The sequence below is a fragment of the Melanostigma gelatinosum genome (genome assembly GCF_949748355.1).
Source record: "Melanostigma gelatinosum genome assembly, chromosome: 1".
In the NCBI taxonomy this organism is placed as follows: Eukaryota; Metazoa; Chordata; class Actinopteri; order Perciformes; family Zoarcidae; genus Melanostigma; species Melanostigma gelatinosum.
The window spans coordinates 9927548-9950378 of NC_136634.1; the positions used below are offsets into that span (position 1 = coordinate 9927548).

At 43.0% G+C, this 22831-nt stretch overlaps 2 protein-coding genes across 2 annotated transcripts; one reads left to right on the forward strand and one right to left on the reverse strand.

Moving 5' to 3' along the window:
- Nucleotides 1-12736: 12736 nt before the first annotated feature.
- On the reverse strand, nt 12737-13930 carry lrrc10b (leucine rich repeat containing 10B; the record flags this gene model as incomplete). Its single annotated transcript, XM_079265422.1, has 1 exon — nt 12737-13930. The coding sequence occupies one exon, from the start codon at nt 13928-13930 to the stop codon at nt 12737-12739; it is 1194 nt and encodes a 397-aa protein (XP_079121548.1).
- Nucleotides 13931-18556: 4626 nt separating this feature from the next.
- fads2 (fatty acid desaturase 2) lies at nt 18557-22595 on the forward strand (the record flags this gene model as incomplete). The annotated part of the gene is made up of 12 exons (XM_079278072.1): nt 18557-18796; nt 19160-19270; nt 19651-19848; nt 19936-20037; nt 20109-20234; nt 20322-20382; nt 20461-20537; nt 20684-20781; nt 20964-21060; nt 21150-21229; nt 22199-22324; nt 22544-22595. The coding sequence occupies exons 1-12, from the start codon at nt 18587-18589 to the stop codon at nt 22593-22595; spliced, it is 1338 nt and encodes a 445-aa protein (XP_079134198.1). The 5' UTR covers nt 18557-18586.
- Between the last annotated feature and the right edge of the window lie 236 nt (nt 22596-22831).

The following is a 22831-nucleotide window of genomic DNA, read 5'->3' on the forward strand; positions in this document are numbered from 1 at the left end:
GTACGCCTACTTTCCTATTTTCCATATGCCACAGCCTTATGTGTCTGGCTGGGTATGTGTACAGTGCGAGGATGAAGCTTATCGGTTTTATTTGACTTCTAGCACCGTCTCCGCCATGGACATGATATGGTACAGCAGATACTCCCAGCAGCTGTCTGCAGGAAGGACAGTGGATACAGTCCTGCCTTCATTTGTAATCCCATCCTTTAGAGCAGGGGTGTCAAACATACGGCCCGCGGGCCGCATCCGGCCCGCCACGTCATTTTATGTGGCCCGCGAATCCGCCAGCAAAAAAAAAAAAAAAAAATTAATTTTTATTTATTTATTATTATTATTATTTTTACAAAAATTAAAAGTTAGATGTGAAAATAAAAATATCCCCATGGTCGAAATTATGAGATAGAAAGTCGAAGTGATGAGATAGCATGTTGTCTGTGTGCCGACATTAAAACTATCACAACAGGTGGACAGGAGATGCAACAACCCATAAAGAGGATTTCCAACAAGTGATCGTGCCTTTCTCAACATGCGTACTTCTCTGCACTTGTAAACTCGTGGACTTGTGAAACGTCATCAGTCTCAGCCCAAGTACTGTTCCAATTCAAAGTTCACATCGAGCGGAGATGTTTGAGTATAAAAAAACTTTGAGTTGAGCCATTCGCGCCGCCGGTCTCACCGGGGGCTATTTGTGTTCATTCGCACTGGACGCGTCGGAGAGGGGGCGGGGCTTATCGCCCTGAAAGCCGTTCAACTGTCCGCCATTAACCATGGAAAAAATAACCTCTATTTCTGCTTAGTACGTGTTGTGGAAGTCACAGATATCCCGGGAAACTAAACTAAATATGTTAGGAGTAGTTACATTTACAACCGGCCCTTTGAGGGCGACCGTGATGCTGATGTGGCCCCAGAGTGAAAATGAGTTTGACACCCCTGCTTTAGAGGGAGTCCCACAAGTCGGGAAATACACACACACACACACACACACACACAATCTGTCGTTTCTCGATGCGCTGAAAATAAATTCTGACTATTTTCCCTAAATCCAGATCCCTCAGAATACGTGTGTTTTTTCTTTCCTCACTGGTTGTAAATAGACTTTGTGATTCGGTTAGAGCATCCTCTAACTCCTGCCATAATGTGGACATTTGTAATCAGGTAGGTAATAAGCAATACACTTATTTAACGCCATACACAAATATTACTCACCGAGTCTGATGGTGACTCTTTTGTGTTGCGGGATGTCGAGGGTAACACTCCTGTTTCTTCACCTCCTTTCTCAACTTGCCATGGCTCACCTCTTCAACAAAGAGTGCTCGAACTTAAAAACACACAGTTATGATGTGTACAATCTAATTTAATGTATTTATTCATGTATTTTTGCCAACTTTGTATAGTGTATAAATATCTATAAATATATGAAAAATGACAGTACTGTATCGATTTTAGCTGCCTGGTAAGGTTAACAGTGTATACTTGGTAGACTAAAAGAGAAAGCGGAGAGCTGTTCAAAAGCCAGTCATTGAGAAAATGCTTTCTGTAAAACCCGGTGCCACTGGCTCTTTTTATATCCTAGGTTTCGTTTCTGGTTTCTTTTTTTATTATTGCCAGTGGGATCCAAAGTGTGTGTTGTTTCTTCTTTTCGGCCGTTTGTTTGTTAATCGGTTTGTTTGTTGTTTTTTCTTGACGAGACACAGCGAGGTTCTGGCAGCCAGGAGAGTGCAGTGGAACGCAGACTGGGACCCCGTGTAGTAGTGTGTGTGTGCGTGCACGTGTGTGTGCGCGCGCGTGTGTGCGTTAAGTGCGTGTCCGTCCATGGTAGTGCTAGTGCTCTTTGTGCAGTCCCTCCCTCCCTCCCTCTCTGATGTAGTTTGTCATGTGACGCAGTGTGTGTTAAAGTGCAGGATGACTGTTGGCTGAAGCTGGCAGATGCTCTCTCTCTCTCTCTCACTCGCTCTCTCTCTCTCGCTCTCGCGCTCTCTCGCTCTCTCGCTCTCTCGCTCTCTCTCTCGCGTGCTCTCGCTCTCTCGCTCTCTCTCTCGCTCTCTCTCGCTCTCTCTCGCTCTCTCTCGCTCTCTCGCTCTCTCGCTCTCGCGCTCTCTCGCTCTCTCTCTCGCGTGCTCTCTCTCTCTCTCGCTCTCTCGCTCTCTCTCTCTCTCTCTCTCGCTCTCTCTCTCCTCATGTCCACTCTGCTTCTTCATTACAATGCTTCATCTTAATCCTCCACCAAGTATAGATTTCCACTTCCTCTGCTCAATTTCTCATTTACGTCCCCATTCGGCTTGTAATGCATCCACCACCAGAGTCTAATTTACCAGTAATCCATGCTTCCTCATCTATCTGTGATTCTTTGTCCATTAGCAACTCTCATCAGTCACCCGCCACATTACCTTGTTTTTCCTGCAGAGCTCTGTGGACCAGAGAATGATTCTGTTCATACCTTCATGTTACATCCTCTCTTCACGATGCTGTACTTTTAGACTCCTCTCTATACAATATCTGAGGAGACGGGCAGCTGCCAGCTTAGCACACAGAAACACAAAGCAGCCATATTCAGATATAAAGCACAGACCTGTGACTCAAATCAACAACTATATTGTGGTGGCTTCACTGCCGCCCTGTTTGCAGCAAGAGCAAGAGAATAGCCTTGAAGATTGGACCGACTACACACACAAAAGAAGTAGTGGGATATGTGCATTTGTAGTGGATTATTATTACCTTCCCTTTCCCACACCAGATCTATTACTCAGTATTCTGATATGTTGCTTGGTTGCTCTGTACATATCTGTGTAGTACTTCTGTTGATGTCCCTGTGTTAGGGTAGTAATGGGTTCTTACTGGGCGACCTCCGCAGACGTCCTCTCCCTCGTATCTCGTCTCATTTCCTCAAAAACTTCAAACATTCCATCTGAATCTCAAGTGAGCAACGTTTTAAAGATGATTCGATTGTCACGTAAACTGGGAGTAAAACAGCAGAGGGACTGAACCACAGGCATTTCCACTGGAGCCATGATAATAACCAAGACGTCTTGTCCGTGTTCACGTCCCTCTGAGAACTGACGGAGCACTCGGCGTAAAGGCCGTCACACTCGCCTCTCTGCTCCTCCAAAACACGCCTTCGCGCTGACCTCGCCGGGCTCTGAGAGGTGGGACGGTGGGGAGAGAAGGGTGAGGTGGGTGAGGAGGTGGGAGAGCCCCGGGAGGCGGCAGAGAGGCCCGTCCCCGTGGTCACATCCTGGGTCAGGGAGGAGGGGAGCGAGGGCGTCTCGAGGTCAGACCCAGTAGCGCTTTGGTTTTGCGTTCCATGTTTTTTTTAGCCTCTCCTGTTTTTGGGCCGAGCGGACTGTGATCTTGCTGGTTGATTTTCTCGTCCTCCTCCACCCATCAGTGTTACAGAGTGTGTTGGGTGGACGGAGCCATGGAGCTGAGCTCTGATTTTGTTCCATATTAAAGAATCATTTTTACGACATCTGTGTTCAGAGATTGAGTCGTCTTCCTCTCTGTGTCTTGTTTCTCTCGAGGTTATTTGAAGAGCGGTAAGCGTTGACACTGGAGACACTCAAACATTACACCCCAACGCTTCTCTTTCTGAAAGGCGTTAACGTGCTGCTCAGTCCTTTCAGCCATGTTAGGGGTTTGACATGGCATCACTTTGGTCCAGACTCAATCATCTCAACTATTGGATGGATCGCCATTCAATTTTGTACAAAGCGCCACCATGAGGTTGACATTTTTCGGTTTTGGGTGAAATGTCTTGACTACTCGATTTTGCTACAGATATTGAAGGTCCCTACTGAGTGCTTTGGTGAATAAAGACCAACCCGGCTTTACAGGAATAGTGTTGTTCCTTAATTTCATGGTATTCTGTCTATCGCCAGGCAATGTGGTGGTTCTCTTTTACACAGTGTTCTTTCGTCTTTAGCTTCTATCTTCATCTTTTTAACCTGTTTTTATCATGGATGTGTAAATCCATATCTCTGACTGCTTCCTTCTGAAATCGCATTTTTGTGTATCCAAAAATGAGCAAATATTTCTTCAGCAACTGCAGTTAGTGACAGTGTGGACTCCATGGTAATATTAGCTCTTACTGTTTGACGAAGTAGCAGCGGGGGGCGGGACTTAACGAAGGGTCAATTGCATGTACAGCTTCAAGGCCCAAAGATGGAAAAAAAAACAGCTCCAAGACAACACCACAGGAGTCCACATACGAATGCTGATTTTTTTAATCAACTTGGACACATGCAGTGTAATTGAACTGCAATATAAATAATGAGAAACTTTAATGACACCATTCCAATCTGACATGTTCCACCATTTGCTGATCGAGCAATTTGCAAAGGGTTGTTTTTGCCTTTGAGGGCAATTAAAAATTTATCGTGGAAAGCTTCTGCTCTGAGCAACACATTAGTTATCATGAAGGCATCTACATGCAGCACTCTGAGGGAATCTTTCATCCCATTTTCAAGGATGATGACAGAGTTTCTCATCAGTTAGCTCTCGCACTGTTCATGCAGTTTGTTTCACTTCTGACATGTCAGTCCAAAAGCTGTGTGTTTCAGCTTCAATCCATTTGAATCCATCCATCTCAATATTCAAAGGTATATCTTGCAATATCAACGTGATGGTGAAATTGTTTTTCTTCCATTTAATCTGCTTCTCATTGAGAAACAGAATATCTTGTCCATGTCAGGAAATGTGCCGTACACTCTTCTGATTTCATGTCTGAATCGCCCTCTGCTCACCACAGCCGGCCTCCTTAGCACTACACGCACCAAAGCTGATTGAAACTAGAAATGGTAGAAGATGACAATGCAATTTACTCCAAACCGCTTTACCTACTAAGTACAGAAGTCAAAAAGGAAGCGGGAAGGAGATAAGACCCCAGAACAGCGAGGCGGTGAAGCAGAGAGAGCACCTCTGAGATCTGACACACAAAGACGGGTCTTAGCGCCTTAGCTGTCTCTCTAAATATTAATTCCATGCTTTTCTATGGCAGACACAGAAACAGGTTATTGAACCGACAGAGAGACTGTACAGAGTCTCCTCCCGGTGCAGCAGAGTATCAGAGTTGGTCAGGAAACGCAGACGAGCACGAAGCCAGCCGAGCTCCTGCAGACGGGGGCCGAGGTTTCGTCCCTCCCTGAACTACAACAGACGGCTGCAGGCGAGCCAAGCGCATCAACTCGACGGGAGACCCGTGCTTGCATCACCTCCATCTATTTTTAGAAACACTGCACCCACCTTTTCTCATCTTTTAGGCTCCCTCTGTATTCTAAGTGTTATCTCAAGGGCGCATCTTTGCAGGAGGTGCAGCATTGTATCATTTTTGTCCTCCCAGAATTAATGTCAATTTGATCCAGAATCTGGCCTATAACTGAGTCTGGCTGCAGCACAGTCATGTTATATGTGAATTATGCAGATGCAGAACAAACACAGATTGCTGTACTGAAGAGATGAACAATCACGGGGAGAGTCTGCAGGTTTTTCATCTCGGAGTACAGCAGGTGCTTCCACTGATCAGTTCCTCCTCTGACTCTCTGGCTGAAGTTGTTCTAATAAGCAAAATCATCTGGTGTAATCTTTGACTGGAATGAAAATAGGCGCCTGGTCTATTTCTGCTGTATGGATCCCTGAGCGTTCATAATTAGAAATGCCAATAATGTGCATATTGTGCTTAAGAACAAAGAAGCAGGAAATACGACTGTGAGTTTCAACGATGCAGGCGTTTCCCTGTCGTTGTGTTTTTTTGGAGAAGATAATGAACAGTCCCAGGCATGGCACGACAGCACGTCAAGCACGAAGGACTGTGGAACGGCAACACAAGCAACAGCTTGGTAAAGATAGGCTCCTCCGACTGCCAGCGTTGGACAGATGGAGGGAGCCAGAAGTGATGTGATAGAGGTGAAGATGCAGTGTGAGTCCAAGGAAATGAGATGGAAAGAGAAGGAATAGGAAGTGAGGGGGTGAGCAGCTCGTTATGGAAAAACCTCAGTTTGATTTGATGCTGTAATTTTCACCTAATAATGAAACGGTGAAGAAAATGACACTGTTTGAAGTGTTCATACTGCGTGTTTGAAGACCTTGTGGGTTGTCTGATATAAATATCACACTATTTTACCCCTTTTAATTGAATACAGAAGATATCCTGTTGATGGTTAATAAGTGAGAATATATCTGCTTCTATAAAAAGGATTTTTTCGCAAATAAATGTCGTAAATAAAGGAGGCGGATATCCTCCAGATTAAATTGACATGCTCATGTAGCTGTATAGATGGTGTGCGGACATTTCTTCCTGCTAACAGAGGTGGATGATAAAGCCTTGTCTCGGAAGGACATTTTTTATCAAGATATCATGCAAATTTCAAGCCATCCATCATTTTTTACATAACCTTACATCTTTTCTGGGCTCGACTGAAGTCAGAGCCAGTGTGGCATCACACTGCCATCCAATGGACACACAGAGAAACCGGCCAGTCTGCTGAGGATGTTTGGAATGAGAGCTGTGCAGCTGAAGTTTTGTAAGTCAACTTTATTTATACATCACAAATTTGTCTCAAAAGACTTCACGAAGTGAAATGCATACAACACCTACTATTAAATGAATAAATAAAAAGCTGTATGTATAGTATAGAATACCTTAGACTGGATCAATTAATTATGCAAATATATGTACATGCGCTGTATTAATTCTTACTTCTTAGTTCAGTAAGTTATAGAGTAAAACATGTCAGGCAGCCATGGCGTGTGTGTGCTGTACATAATATAAATATAGCTAAATAATAAATACAATATCCATCAAATACATTCTTCAACCCCTCCTATTTCACATTTATAAGCATTAATAACGTTTTATAAAGATATATAACACTAAGATGTAGCTGTAAGCATTTGAAGTGTTTACTAGCTCCTCCTCCATAATGCAGTAATAATGATATCAAATTGAAATAATGCAGTTAATAAATGATAGTGATCAGTTCAAACTTAATAGGTAATCAATAATGAATGTTAATTAATCGTCACATACATTGAGTGGATCATTCTGTGAACTAATCCCATGAAGTCATTAATAATTTGTAAATGCAACAATAATTCAATTTCTTAAGTATGGGATTTGTATTCTTATTATGAAGTGTTTCCAATTAAATAAGTAATCGTAATATGATGAAATATGGACTAAAAACAAACAAATAGATGATACATGAGTAGGAGGCTGATCTTCAGTATATTTATTGATATGATTCAGAAGGCTGACACCTGAACACCACCTGCCGCCTTCGAGTGTGTCTGAAAACTAGACAACATTAAATATAAACATTAAATTAAATATGAATCTAGAAGTGCTGATGATTGGCTGAAACTTCTGCCAGTGATCAAATACCTTTCAGAGGCCAGGTGTTAAAGGAATAAAGCATCGACCTGATTTACATAGAAACGTTATCTAATGATGTATACGCAGCCAACCTTTCACTGGAGTCACTCATCAGCCCTGGTGCTGCCTCTCCTAGCAACAGAGACCTGTTTACCTACAAAGCACGAGACAGAAAGGTGAGCAACGAGCATTGCAGGTACGTCTGGGGAGTTCAGTGAAGCTTTTCTTTTTTTTAGGGGGTAATTTAAATCTGGTGTGAATAGATCTGATATCTGCTGTGCTGCTGAACTTCTCTCCTCACTCACAAACAGCGTTTGATAAAGGGAGCACTCATTGCATTATTTCCTACAGGCTCTGTGATCACTTTTTAAGAGAGCTCTGTTGGATTCTGTCAAACCTAAAAACAAAGGAGTTACACATTCTTTGCTGCTTTTGTTGATGGTTACAGCACTGTGCACATGCCCAGAGGATTTTTTGCCATCCATCACCGGCGTCAGTCAGAGTTTTCCATTACAGCAGTCACGGGTGGCTGAGCAGAGGAGGATCGTTATGACGACTGTTGGAGCAACAGGTAGCAGGGGACGACTGACCGGCAACGCAGTCAAACTCTACAGCACGTCTTACGGTGAGAGAGTGCACGATGAGGGGGGAAGTCAAACAGTCCCAGCTTAAACATGAATAACTTTTATCATACGAAAAACAACCTTTTCACAGCAGACATGTTGACATGTCATCGTAGCAAAAGCACAGATGTATTCAACAACATTAGCTGCGTTCCACTGAGGGGAGGCCCTGGTATTATGCTCATAGCTTAATGGGACACTGAATGAAACTGAGCCATCGTTCACTTGTGCTTTTCCTACTATGATTACGGTCAAAATGACTGCTGTGAAAAACGCCCATTGGGATTCAGATTAGGTTTCTGATGGCCACTATTTGTACGACTGTCTCAGACCCGGTCAGGGTGACTTTCACCTCTCATCCCGGACATCCCAGTGAGACGGGCTACACATCAAACCAGAGACCAGCCGTATATTACAGGCCCAGTTTGGACCACATTGACAACCCTGCTTTTGGGTAAGTGTCAGGTGAGGACTGTGAAAATCAAACTGAGATGCTCACCAGTTGATTATTATGTCAAAAGCCCTACCCACGTGTGTTTTTTTAATCACGTCTGATTAGACGTTGAGTCAGGTGGAAGCTGATTCAGCTTTGTGAATTACCAAACGCTATGTCCAAATAAGTAAGATAAAAGAGTGAGATGACAGTGAAAACACCTTTGTCAGTACACTGAGTGTGTCAGCGGACACAATCGTTCATGTTATTGGTAACACCTGAGCTTCTCCTCGTCAAAGTGTCAAGTAAAACTAAAGCTATTTGCATAGCTCGATACCACTAGACACAAGACAGCGTGCAGGTTTTGTAATTTGGGTGACTTGACAAGTACAATAATATTTTGACAGCAACGTTTCTGTGGTGTTTTCATTTTTGTAAACCAACTGCCGGAACTGATTAAGCTGTCACTGAGACTACAGTTGGTCCTTAGCTTCAAAACGCCTGTTTCCTCAAACACAGTTGTGTTGTTCTTGTGTGCAGACTCCTGTTATCTGACAGTTTCATGTCTCAAACTAAACAACACTACCAACCTCACATCCTGTCCGATTGTACGGGGTCTTTGCCAAACCTCATTAACAAGTCCAGAGACAGCGGCTTCCATCAGCTGAGGAGTCTTCCGAAAACAGCGACTATGGAGGAAAAGGTAAGACACAGAAAGATAACAACACTCCGGAGATGTCGAGAAGCGTCACATGTGCATGAATAAAAAGTGGTACATTTCTCATTATCCGTCTTCATGAATATTTCTCTTCAGACGGAATACCAAAGAGTGTTTGTGCCGCATCGCCGCACACCATCAGGTAGAATAATAAAGGGTTAGGGATAGGTGATTTTAAAGGTTAAAGACATAACAAACAGAAAATGGATGATTGGGGAGAGACAAAACCTAATAATCGTTTGCATATGTGCACACTGTCAAACCTCCAGTTTTCCAGAACCATGTGACTGTGGGTCCGACAGGAGAAAGTGGGTTCACTGAAGGAACAGACCTTCAACTTAACACATTTGTGGAGAAAAAAAGCTGCATGGTAAGATTAGTAAATAGTCATTCTTGTAAATGAAATCAGTATTATTAGTCTATATTTACATAATCACACAGTGAGCACACAGTACATATTTTACATACTGTACAATCAGTTATTTCTTAAATGTAACAACATCTACTTTTCTTTTTTTTTGACTGATGTTCAGGTTGAACCTCTCCAGACTCACAGCTCAGTGACGAAAAGGGACTTTGTGTCACCGTCATTTCTGCAGGTTGGCACACAGACCTCATCCACTCTGACTTGTTTGTAATATTGTTTTCTATAATCTGTAAAGTTCACCAGCATCTTTCTGTGCTTGTGTTTCAGGGCACTGAGGCGAGACCGAGCATGTGCAGTAGCCATTTGTCTCGAGAAACAGGATTCACTCGAGGTGCCGTCGCTCCCTTGGCCTGCCCAGTGAGTATTGATCCCCGTCCAGTCAGCTGTAGCAGATTTTAATGACATCACTTTAACTTTGAACATTCTTCCCTCTGCTCCTCTAGACCTCCCTTCTGCCGTCACCATGGACTAAAAGTAATGCACCAACTACGAAGTCCATTGGAAAAAAGGTGATATGCTTTTATCTTGTCGTTTTTTTTCTTCCTGTAATCAATATTACCTCTGTGTTTGGAGCTGTTATCAGTTGTTTTAGCCTGTTGTTGTGTTTTCTAGGAACCCACAGGATTTCTTCTCAATGCTTCAAGCAACCAGATTTTTCCGAACACACCGTTTGATTGTTCACACTTCAACACACATTATAAAAGGACGTAAGTGTGTTTGATATCTTCAGATAATGTCGAGGTCAGCCAACAGGTATCAAACTGTACAGAATAGCATCCAAGCACATGTTTAGTTGACAAGAATGTTGATTTTTTTTCTTCCAGGTTTTGTCATGATGCCGATTACGAAAAGTCAAAATCTGGCCACACTTGTGCAGGAATTATCAGTGGAAAAAGGGAGAACAGCTACAATCGTCGAGACATGGACAGGTACGCCAACAAGCTGCACACATGATGTCCCATCATGCATAATGTTTCCTTTGACTCGTATGACTTACTTTTATTTCACAGGTTCATCTTTCGGGGCTAAACCTTCTCACACCTGAGAAGGTACCTGCATGACTACAAATAAAATGTGGAGTTTGTTGTTAACACTGTACTCTGGGAGATTTGTGCAGAAAAAAACACTGCGGATGTGTTTGTAAATATTACATATCGTTATGATCAAATCCTAAAAGCCTTCAGAACTCCCTCGTCTGTGTTTTCTTTGCAATAGTCCTGTCAAAAAATAGCTCGCTTTCATCTCTTTGTTTAGTCCTCTTTGTGTGAGCTGAAAAGCTGCCAGTCAGTCAGTTGTGTGAAGTGAGTCGTGTGAAGGCCAAAGAGGCAGTGACGGAGATGATGCATTGTCTTTGACTCACTGGCACTGGAGGATCCAGTGTCCAAAAGGGTCACATTATGTGTCTTATACTGTAGCTCCATCCTACTATACGTGCGCGGAAAAACACGAGGAGCTCAACAACGCAAAAGCGGTGCAAAACCGCTTCAATCACATTGAAAACAATTACAAAAAAGCTGCTAAAAATGCACATTGTGTGATCGGGGCCTCAGTCTTGATCAAGCAAAATTGTAAAACACCCTCTGGTTCCAGCTCCTCCAGTGTGAGCTATTGCTGCATTACTTTGTCTTTAATCAAAATGACAGTTATTTAGTGTCTTTGGGTTTTGGTCAGGACATTTGAAGATGTCACGTTGGGCTCTGGGAATCTGTGATGAGCACTTTATACTGTTTTATGACATTTTAAAGACAAGACAATTAACCTGTTCGTCAAGAAAATGTTGACAAATGGGTTAATGATAAAAAATAATAACGATTTTGAAAATTGCTTCATATCTTTTCTAAGCTGACAAAAAACATAATGACAATTTTTTTGATAAACTGAATATCTTTGGGTTTGAGATTGTTGGTCAAACAAAACACTCAATTTGAAGATATCAACTTGCTCTCTAGTGTACTGTGACGGGCAATTTTCTCTTTTTTCTGATACCCACTGGATCAATCGATTAATCAAGAAAATGATCACAATATCAATAGATAATTCAAAAATCATCAACTGCTGCCCCAGACGTAACACAAATAGCCTTACATATATGTAAAATGAATGGTTTTATATGTAAAAAGTTTGAGTCTGTTCTCCAAAAGTTTCCCTCAGCACAGACGCAGGAGTCGAGACGCGCTGCCACACGAGTACGAGCATAAATATTTCAACGCTGGGATAAATATTTCACTCTTTCAGTGAGATGTGAGAAGGAGATACGTGGAGGGAAAGGAGATTGGATTACGTAGGAGCCCCACATGAATAATGAGTGCAGAAATGAGAGGAGAACAAGGGCCGGACCTGCTTCATGTTAGAGACGGAGGTAGAAAAGATGCCGTCACCGACAAAAAGGAATATACAAAGGTCATGACGGACCTGAATCTCTGACCTGCTGACCTCCTGCTTGATACTTTTGTGAGTCTATTTCATGTCTGGAGCCTCCCTATGGACTTACCTTTTATGGTGAGGCACCCCAGCTATTCCTCCCTCGAATAATCCTGCTTGTCTCGCTCTCTTCCTTGGCACTGGCACTCACAGGACTGCTTACACAACACTGACAAGGGTTGGGGGGTTGTGTTTAGCACGTCATAAATATTTTCTAAATCTAAATCCAATACACACATTTACATGCGCACACAAAAATAGCAATGAGTCGAGGCCGAGGTGCACTGGCACATAAACCAGATGTTGACCATGATATGTGGAAATACTACAGTGTGTCAGTGAAGTAAACAGCAGCTGGTACGTTCACTGGTTCCCAAGTAAGACATATTTTCCCATAAATGATTGACACCAACGTCATCAGCTGAGTACATATTTAATAAGGGAAGTTGGTGTACACAAAAATAACCCAAATGTAAAACACCCATACACCTCTCTCTCATACACACACACACACACACACACGCACACACACCACCTGAGTCCTGCTCTGATTTGGTCATTTGCTCTGATTGAGATGTCACAGCTGCCGTCAGTTTACAGTTTCATAATGCCTCACTGCTTATTCATTTTCACAGTTCACGCTAGATTAGCAATTAGCAGCGCAGCTAATTTGTTGTGTCAGCTTCTTCTCTGTCATCCACCTGCGCCTGCCTGCAGATCATCTGAGTCTGGATGTATGAGGGGTTTTTCATGCCCCTTCATCTTGTCTCCCCGAGTCCTCCAGCTCCTCGTACTCATAGTCCATCTGAGCCCTCTCATACTCCAGCTCGTCCCCCTCATACTCAAACCCCTCTCCCTCGCATATCAGCTCCTCCGTCTCATATTCGACCCCCTCCTCATCATATTCAAGCTCAGCTCCGTCATAATCAGTGACGGGCAGCTCCATGTTTTCCTCCTCCTCATTTGCCAGGGGCTCCTCCTCTCCTCCTCCGTCTGCGTCCTCTACAGTCTCCGCAGCTTGTTTTGAGTTGGAGCTGCTGTTCTTCAGGATGCCATGAATCACCGGCTCTTCTCCTGCCAGAGCCAACTCTTCGGCCTCTTCCTCTGCAGCCTTTCGTCTCTCATTCCTGGCCTCGCGCTCCTCCAAGAACTCTGCAGCGCCTTCCCCAACCACGAGCACCTCCTTGCCCACTTTAGGAGGGCTATCCACTGGATTGTGATCGTAGGAGAAGAGCTGCAGAGCGTGGAGATGCTTCAGGCTGGGAAACTCTGATATCTTGTTGCGGTCCAGATCTAAAATCGTCAAATTCTCCATGCGCAACAAGACTTTGGGGAAGGTATCAAAGCGGTTCCCATAGAGCCATAATCCCCTCAAAGCCTCCATACGGCAGAGGTCAGGAGGCAACGTCTTCATCCGGTTGTCTCCAATCTGAAGGGACTTGAGGTTGGGCAGGTCGTAGAGCTCCCGTGGAAAACTTTGGAAGTAGTTGCTCTCCACCCACAGGCAGCGCAGACTTTGCAGGTTTCTCAGCTCAGGTGGGAGGGTCACGAGCCGGTTGCTGCCCAGGTAGAGCCGAGTGAGGTTAGTGAGCTGGCAGACGGCCGCGGGAACATCCTCCATCTTGTTGAAGTCGAGGGCAAGGGTACGCAGACCTTGCAGCTGGGAGATGCTGTCCGGTAGAGTGCGCAGGCGGTTCCCACAAACATACAGCTTCTCCAGATGCATCAGTCCACTAACACGCAACGGCAACCGCTTAAATTTACGGTAGCTCAAGTCCAGCACGGGATCCCCACTTTCAAACAACTCCTCCACCCCGAGTGGAAGCTCTGCCTCCACCTCCACCGGTTCTTCTTTCTTCTTCTCTGTGATATCGTCCTCCTCGCCATCCTTCGCACCCTCCTCTTCCTCTTCTCCCTCTCCCTTCCTGGATGAGTTGCCCATGCTGTGGCCTGCAGCCCCCTGACTCCTATGTGAGTCAGGGCAGAGTCATTTGATGAGGTAGTGTCCGTGACAAGTTAGCCCTCCGCCTGGGAGCGAATGTTGTCTTGTTGTTGAACCCACCGGACGCAAACGGCATCACGGTCCGGACCAATTAACGCTCTTGCAGCCATGCCACAGCAGTTTATCAGGTGTCTCTTCGTCACGTCATCTGCCGCTTCATCAGAAAACACCAGTTGAATATATCTAACCAAGTGTGGAGTTGTAGTAATGATAGTAGTCGTAATAGTAGGAGTAATAATAACAGTAATAGTGCTGCTGGTAGCTGAGCTCAACAAAAATACAGCAGAATTTTGTGCTGAAAGATTTCTGGCAGTCCTTACCCTGTCCTCTTTATTCCTCCAGGTTTTTAAGAGGAAGATAAGGTGCAGCGTGCACGTTCAGGTCACCTGTCCACGTGATCCGGTCTATCTATCAGAACAGGAAAGAAGTGCCACTTTAGGACTCTAAATACTCCGTTTAATGTCCCTCCTCCTGCCGGGTGTCGGTGGATAAGCCCACGGTGCGTGCGCAGCTCGGTGACCTGGCCGGCAGCAAAGAAAAGCAGTTAATGGAAGTGTGTCCACGAGTTAATGCGGCTGCTCCCCATTAGAGGCCGAGGTCTCCCGGAGTTCTAATCCGCGCTGGAGAAGGAAATTGCACATTTTGGGAAACTGCAGCGCTGACTGAGTGACTGACTGTCCTCTCCTGATGTCGGCCGCTTCTCTCCATCAGTGGGAAGGTTCACATTGTACTGCTGCCTCCCTCCTCCCTCCCTCTGTAACCGGAGCAGGGGGCATTCACATCACATGGTGAGTGAGTGTGTGTGTGTGTGTGTGTGGGGGGGGGGGAGGGGGGGGAGTGTGTGTGTGTGTGTGTGTGTGTGTGTGTTTATAGTAGTATAAGAAAACTTTATCGCCTATCAACTGTTTTTTAACATGTGTATTAAAACAATTTTAAAGAAAACTGCATTTGTAGGGTTATAAATATCAACACCTTTTTCCCCATTTTGTAGATTTGAATTTGAATTAATTAGGTTATTCTTGTTTCTGTGCAGTAATAAGGCACTACGCCTAATTGTCCTTTTGTTATATCTGGTATCTCCGTCACAGTGACCATGTAATGTACTGCAGCCTACTGTCTGCACTAATATAAGAGATACACAGTTTAAGCCCTTACGCCTCAAATTAGACCAAAAATATAAACTGAGTGCATCAAGTGCTGTACTTAAGTACAATGTTCGGTACTTTACTTGAATAGTTTCATGTTATGCCTCTTTATACTTCTACTCCACTAACATTCAGAGGAAATATATTCTGTTTCTTTCTCCACAACATTTATTTGACAATTATAAGTACATTTAAAGTAATATACAAAACATAAATGTGATGCACTAATATGTATTGAACTATAGTTTGTTCCTGTGAGATGGTGACTTTAGTATTGGTTTGTATCAAACACTACAGACACTACAAACACAGCAGGTTTTTATAGACCAATTAAAAAGCTGTGACGACAGCCTTCGTGGGAATTTCTGCTCAGACGTAAAAATAACTTCTGAACTGCTGCTAACCCTGAACAGTGTTCAACCTGAGGCAAGTGTAAGAATCATTGATGCATTGACAATCAGATAAGCAGTATGGTTGAGTAAAAGTCCCACCAAATGTCAATAACAAAGTAAAAGTAGTACTTCACCACCTGGATAGGAGGATGGATGGAGAGATACCCGCTATACTGCAGTTTGGATTGTCATGGTGACTCGACTAAAATATATTCATACGCTGTGGCTAAAAATAGCTCCAAAATTTGATGAGCCCAGAGCAAGTTTGAGATAACAGGACAGCAGCAGCACAAACTAACCTGATCCAGTGGAGGAAAATGATCCTCTGTCATAGAATAATATCCTCTTCTTGTTAAAACGGTGCAAAAATATTCCATTACAACTGCACACTGACAGTATGGAGCAAGGGGTGGAATGTAACTGAGTACATTTACTCAAGTACTGTACTAAAGTACAATTTTGAGGTACTTACTTGAGGATTTCCATTTTATGCGTAAGTACTTTATTTGGACCGAATGAGTACTTTTGCTTCTTCAGTGTTCCTTTACTTAAGTAGTAGAACGTTCTGTAGTAAAAACTACTTCAATTCGACTTCCGAATTCAGGATGTTTTACTTTTAGAGCAGTATTTTTACATTGAGATTATTGCTATTTTTAGTTGAGCGAAATATCGGAACACAATTTCCAACACTGTGCAGTACTGGCAGTAATACAGGCAGTAATAATAAGGTCAAAGTACTCTTTATGAATGAGCATCTCTTCTGAAATTATGAATGCATGAATGCGTTACAGGAAGCTTATTATTGCTGCAGTAGAAGGTGGTGCATAGACTCCAACAACGTCATGCGTTGTTGGGTTGTTTGATCTGCAGCAATGCATCATATTTAATAAGGACCTGAATGTAAAATCTTCATCTTAAAAAAGTAACTAAAGTGTTATCCGTTGGTTAAATGTAGTGTAAGAAGTAGAATACTGTATGTCCGTTTGAATGCAGAATTGTGGAAAGTCTCCCAAAATAGAAATACTCAAGTTACTTCAAAACTGTACAAAATATACTGTACTTTGTTGAATTCTTGACAACAGCAGACATGCTTTTTTTGATTGATTGCATGTTTTGTTGGTTGTGATACTGAAGAGAAGCCTGGAAAAGCTTCTGTCAGCCTGATGAGCTGTGGCAGAAGAAGCAGACAAGCAGGGAGACAGGCCGCGCGCTGCTTGAGGATAATCCTGTCTGATATGCTGAGAACCAAAAGAGCTGATTTGCAAATTTCTGCATCGCATTCAAACGACCCTGAAATGACACAATGGACTGTAAGCAGCAGACTGAAAGACAGAGACCCCGGGTGACTGGATGTGACTGCTGAGGTGGATGTGTTGAATGCAGATTAAGAACTGCATGACCCGGCCAGCATGGGAAAGACAACAAAAACAATTAAAAACTGAAACAAATGTAAACAGGTTATTTTCCAACATCCAAGATCAAATCATTAACAATGAAACATCTCATTTGGGTTGAATTACAGTGTTGCATGTTTTTCTGATGCAACACGAGACTGTAGTGATACCTGCTGAGTTGTTGCATCCTCGGGGTGAAATGAGGACAAGGAAGGTGTCTCATTAAAGGAACACATCTGCAGCATCTGCTGGTGGCGGAGGGAACTGCAACACACCTATTTCATAACATGTCATTTAATAATATAGCCTATTTTACGTTGTTAACAATAAGATAATAACACATCACAATAAACTAACTAGTGACTTTATTTACAGTTGAAGAGTGTTTCAGATGTTGATTCCTTTAACACAAAAATCATTTCATATTGTTGTAAATATCTCTAAATGTATTGTCTTACGACATTGACACGAAGATTGATTGATTTCGATCATTTTGTAGAGATCTGTTTTCACTTTGACAAAGGATCTCTTCATGCTGGTCAGTCTAAAATTTAATTTAATTAAAAATAAAAATAAACTTCCACCTGAGATGATTACATAGATAAGGATAAGGACACGGATAAACAGACAGACAGACATATAGACAGATCGATTATTGTACAATGATAACACCAAGTAACGCTGTTCATTATATATGAATAAAATACATTTATATGTGATGGAGGATGCTCTAACGGTGACTCTTTCCGTGTGAGCGCACAGACGAGACCGTGTGACAGTCGGACGAGCTGCTTGTTGAGCCTATTGCACATCAGCCAGCGGTCCCCGGTGTACTGTACGCCGATTGGCCCAGAAACCCTCGAATGATCGGCTCGGAATTTGCACTGTGAGTGGGTGAATGAGTCCATGAACATTTTTAGGCAAGACGAGAGGATGAATTTTTGTGATGTTCACGATTTGAAATGAGTCTAAACGAGACGGGAGCAAATAAAGTGAAGCGGTGTGTTGATGTGACTGAAACCCGGGGAGAGTTGCCAAAATCTGGATACTGTAAGTGTGAAATATTTTCCATCTTCACGCAGCGGGCCTTTACAGCTTGCCGCTATCTGCGAGTATTGTTCAACTAATCAATACACCGGCGATGAACGCACTGTCTGTGGTTTGATGGGTCTGTTTTGTGTGTTTCTACACTTTGACCGCTTTTTATGATAAACTGCGGCTTTAAAAAAAAAAAGAATAGTCGCACCTAAACGCCTTTACACGCTAAATATAGATTATTCTCGATATTTCATTTTATGAGGATATGCACTTAATGTATAAGCTATTGGAGGTTAATGTCGATACAGACAAATTATGCAAATGTTAAAATCCACATGCAAGACGGCCTCCTGGTTGTCGTATTTCATCATCAGTTATTAGTGAAGAGGTTGCTCTGCTCTTTGTCTGACTTCACTTGTGTCACAATCAGCTGGGTGGTCAAAGTAAACAGAGCAACAGGTTAAACCCTCTTCCTGTTGATGCTGCTCCCTCTGCACAATCTGTGACTGCACACTGTTAGAGGGGCGTTCAACACACCTCTTCTTCTTTTTACATCCAGGTGTCAAGGTTTGTGGCTGACTGGCCCTTTAGTGTGCAGGTGGACCCAGGCCACAGACAGCAGTGAGGATGGGAGGCGGAGGCCAGCTGACGGGGCCAGGAGAGCAGGTCAGCGGGCGAGCTGGTGCCTTCTACACCTGGGAGGAGGTGCAGAGCCACTGCAACAGGAATGACCAGTGGCTGGTGATCGATCGAAAGGTTTACAACATTACTCAGTGGGCCAAAAAGCACCCAGGAGGGATCCGGGTCATCAGCCACTATGCTGGAGAGGATGCCACGGTAATATTTTATATTTCAACACGTTTCCTGAGAATACAAGAGGCTTTTTGATGTTCTCCAACACTTTATTGAACATTAAACCAGTGGTTTCCAGCCTTTTTTGGCTTGTGACTCATCATACTGTTTAGTTTAGGCTCCTGAGTTTTTAGCAGCTCCACCTGTGAGACATTGTCCTTCTAAACTTCTCAAATGATTTCATTTACAGTTTTTTTTTTGTAATTGCCAAAACACAGATACCTGCTGTTTGTGGCACAACTATTGAAACCAGAATTGTCCGCTTTATACACGAAGTTTGAAATTCTAAAACACATTTTGCAAATGTTTTTTCATTTACTGGGTTACTTTCTCATTTCTGTTTTCCAGGAGGCTTTCACTGCTTTTCATCCCGATGTAAAGTTTGTGCGGAGGTTTCTGACGCCCCTGCTGATTGGAGAGCTGGCAGCGACAGAGCCCAGCCAGGACCGAAACAAAAACGTGAGATCAGTCTCAGATTCTTCAAGTAAAAATAAACATCTCGTTATTCATGGTGTCAGTGGGACAGCATGGCTGGATCGATACCTCGTACAGAAACACCTGAGGAAAAGGAGTAGGTCAGACCATTCACACATCTGTTTTGTTATTCATGAGTCTTATAGTGTTCAGGAACATCTGGATTCCGGACACTCATGTGTCTTTAGCTGTTAACTAACTCAAACTGCCTTAATGCCTCATTTCTTAATGCCTTGTTTTTTTCCCTTCTTTTCTTAATCTCAGTCCTAAAACTGTAAAGCTGCAGGCCCTTCAAATGTTGTGAGAACATCCCATTTTTTTTCTCGAACCCCCAATGACTGGTATTTCTTCGTCTCTGCTCTCAGGCGACAATCATACAGGATTTCCACACTTTACGTGCGAAGGCGGAGCTCGAGGGCCTGTTTCAAGCTCAGCCTTTGTTCTTCTGCCTCCACCTGGGTCACATCCTGCTGCTGGAGGCCCTCGCCTGGCTGATCGTCTGGGTCTGGGGAACTAGCTGGACACTGACCTGTCTGAGCGCCGTCATGCTGGCGACTGCGCAGGTGACTCGAACATCATTATCTCTTCGCTCGTGCCGTTACAGTTGACGAACTTTAAGTCAATGCTCGTTTATTCTTCCTCTTCTGTAGTTGCAGGCTGGATGGCTGCAGCACGACTTTGGCCACCTGTCTGTCTTCAAGAAGTCCAGCTGGAATCACGTGTTGCACAAGTTTGCCATCGGCCATTTGAAGGTAATTGGTATTCTCAATCGTTCATTTTGTTTTCTAAAGATTTTACAGATATTAAAGGACCGTTTTCTCAGGGAGCATCAGCCAACTGGTGGAATCACCGGCATTACCAGCATCACGCCAAACCCAACATCTTCAGTAAGGACCCTGATGTCAACATGTTGCACGTCTTCGTAGTAGGAGCAACTCAACCGGTTGAGGCAAGTAACTCATGTGTTTTTTTTTCTTAAACATGTGGTGTTTAATCTTTCACCAGCTTCTCATCCTAACTTTCCTCTCTGTTGCAGTACGGCATAAAAAAGATCAAATATATGCCCTATCACCACCAACACCAGTACTTCTTTCTTGGTATGTTTCTTAACATTTAAAAAGGGTGAAACTATGAAAACTTCACAGGAATAATACTTCACTTTTTCTCTGTTTTAGTTGGACCGCCACTTCTCATTCCAGTTTACTTCCACATTCAGATAATTCGCACCATGATTTCCCGCCACGACTGGGTGGTAAGCTGCTGTCTTCTGTGTGGTACAGTGCAGATTATATGAGCATTTTGCACATCTAGGTTATGTTAGGATACATGCTAGCTCGGTGAAGATAAGAGTTGAGTCTTGATAACAAAGATCATGTTCACCCTCTTGTCTCTATGAAGGATCTGGCTTGGTCTCTGTCTTACTACCTGCGCTACCTTTGCTGTTCTGTGCCCATGTATGGCCTGTTTGGCTCAGTGGTGCTCATCAGCTTCGTCAGGTAAACACCACAATCCAAACATACACGACATGACCATCATGATATATTTAATAAATTACTGAATTTAAATATACCCATTAGTTTCAGCGTATGAACCCTTTTATAAAGAATTATGAAGTGACACCTCGATCATATGGTGTGGCACATTATTCAGTCACTTGTCTTGTGTTGCCTTGTATTAGGTTTTTGGAGAGCAACTGGTTTGTGTGGGTGACTCAAATGAATCATCTGCCGATGAACATCGACCACGAGAAGCACCAGGACTGGCTGTCCATGCAGGTATCTGGTTCATTGTCAAACAGTCCACACAGTCAGCTGTACGTGCTGCTGATGCGTTAACACGTCTTTTGTGTCATCCTCTACTTTAGTTGCACGCCACCTGTAATATCGAGCAGTCCCCCTTCAACGACTGGTTCAGCGGACACCTCAACTTTCAAATCGAACACCAGTAAGTCAGTGATTGAGTCTAAAGAGAACACGTGCTCATCGGTTCAAAGTTTGTAGGAAAAACAGACAAAGGGTCCTGAAATGAAAAGAGAAACAATCATTCTATATACTGTACAACATAAACATCGTACTGTATGAGAGCTTGAATAAGCTGATGATGTTTTGGAGATATTGACTGTAGAGATGTCTGTCTTCTCTCTAATATATACTGTATATAATGAGACGATATGGCAGTCGGCTTGTGGTGCTCAAAGCGTCAAAAATCCATATGAAAAACTCAACGGCAGAGATCCTGACCCAGTTACTCTCGATAATCCACAAACCTTGTTTTGAACAGTTTCATGCAGGAACTGTGGTTGAAAGAAAATAGGTTTTCAGAGAATGGAGGGAAAACTGTATTTCAAAGAGGATCTCCAGTGCATTTAATAACTATAAAACACAACATGATCTATTTCAGGAAATGAACTGAGAAAAGATGAAACTATTCTCTAGTTTGTAAAAATATAAACATTAGGACTGCAGTGATTTTCATGTCCTGTTAATATCCTGTAAATGAGAGTTGGAGAACTTTGTCATTTCTGTGAAACAGCTAGATAATATAATGTAGTATTTATATAATGATAGAAGTATATTAGTTTGGATTGCACTTGTAAAACGTCTTTGGAAGTTCACATTTGCTGTATTTTTAGTTATTTGTAACACAAGCATAGTTTTTGACAAATACCTTCCTCTGTGTTCAGTATCAATTACAATAGAGTCAATGTGAACGTCAAACGACTACTTTTTACTGAATGTAAACTGGTTTATCTCTAGTCAGACATTGTGAAACAAGGGTGAATGCAGCCATCCTTCTCGATGCTAAACACTATTTTTTAAATGATTATTATGATTATTTATTTAGATTCAAAACACATGTGTTGAGACATGTTTGATGCAGATGGACGCCTTCTGTTCCCTTTTGTCTCTGAAGTTTGTTTCCCACGATGCCGCGCCACAACTACCACCTGGTGGCCCCGCTGGTCCGCGCACTGTGTGAGAAACATGGCGTTCCTTACCAGGTGAAAACAATGTGGCAAGGCCTCGCTGACGTTTACAGGTGAGTCCAATGATAGTTCATCGTCTGCCGGGGTGAGCCACGTTGAGGTTGTCAAAAAAACTCCCAACACCAAAGCAAAGGCATGAACTCAAAAGTGCAACTGGCAGAAGAACCAAGACAGAATGAGATTGTATTGTAATGAACAAATCTTAATTGTCGAGTGATGAATTGCTTGCCTGAAGAGTGTTGTGTGTATTTTTGCTCTCATTTTTCTTTCAGATCACTGAAAAACTCAGGCGACCTCTGGCTTGACGCATATCTCCATAAATAACTTTAATTCTCTGCACTGTACCTACAGGGAGAGAGGTTTTCCTCCTCTTCTGCATCATACATTGATTGTATCTGTTTGGTTTTATAATCCAGGTGAGAGTGTGGGAATGATCTTTTTTAGTGGCGGTGTTATAGTTCACTTTTTTAGATTCTGTGCCGGATCTTCAGTGCTCACAGGGTTTCTCTGAATTGCCTTAACAGTGTCTTGAACAACATGGTGTTATAGATACAACTGTG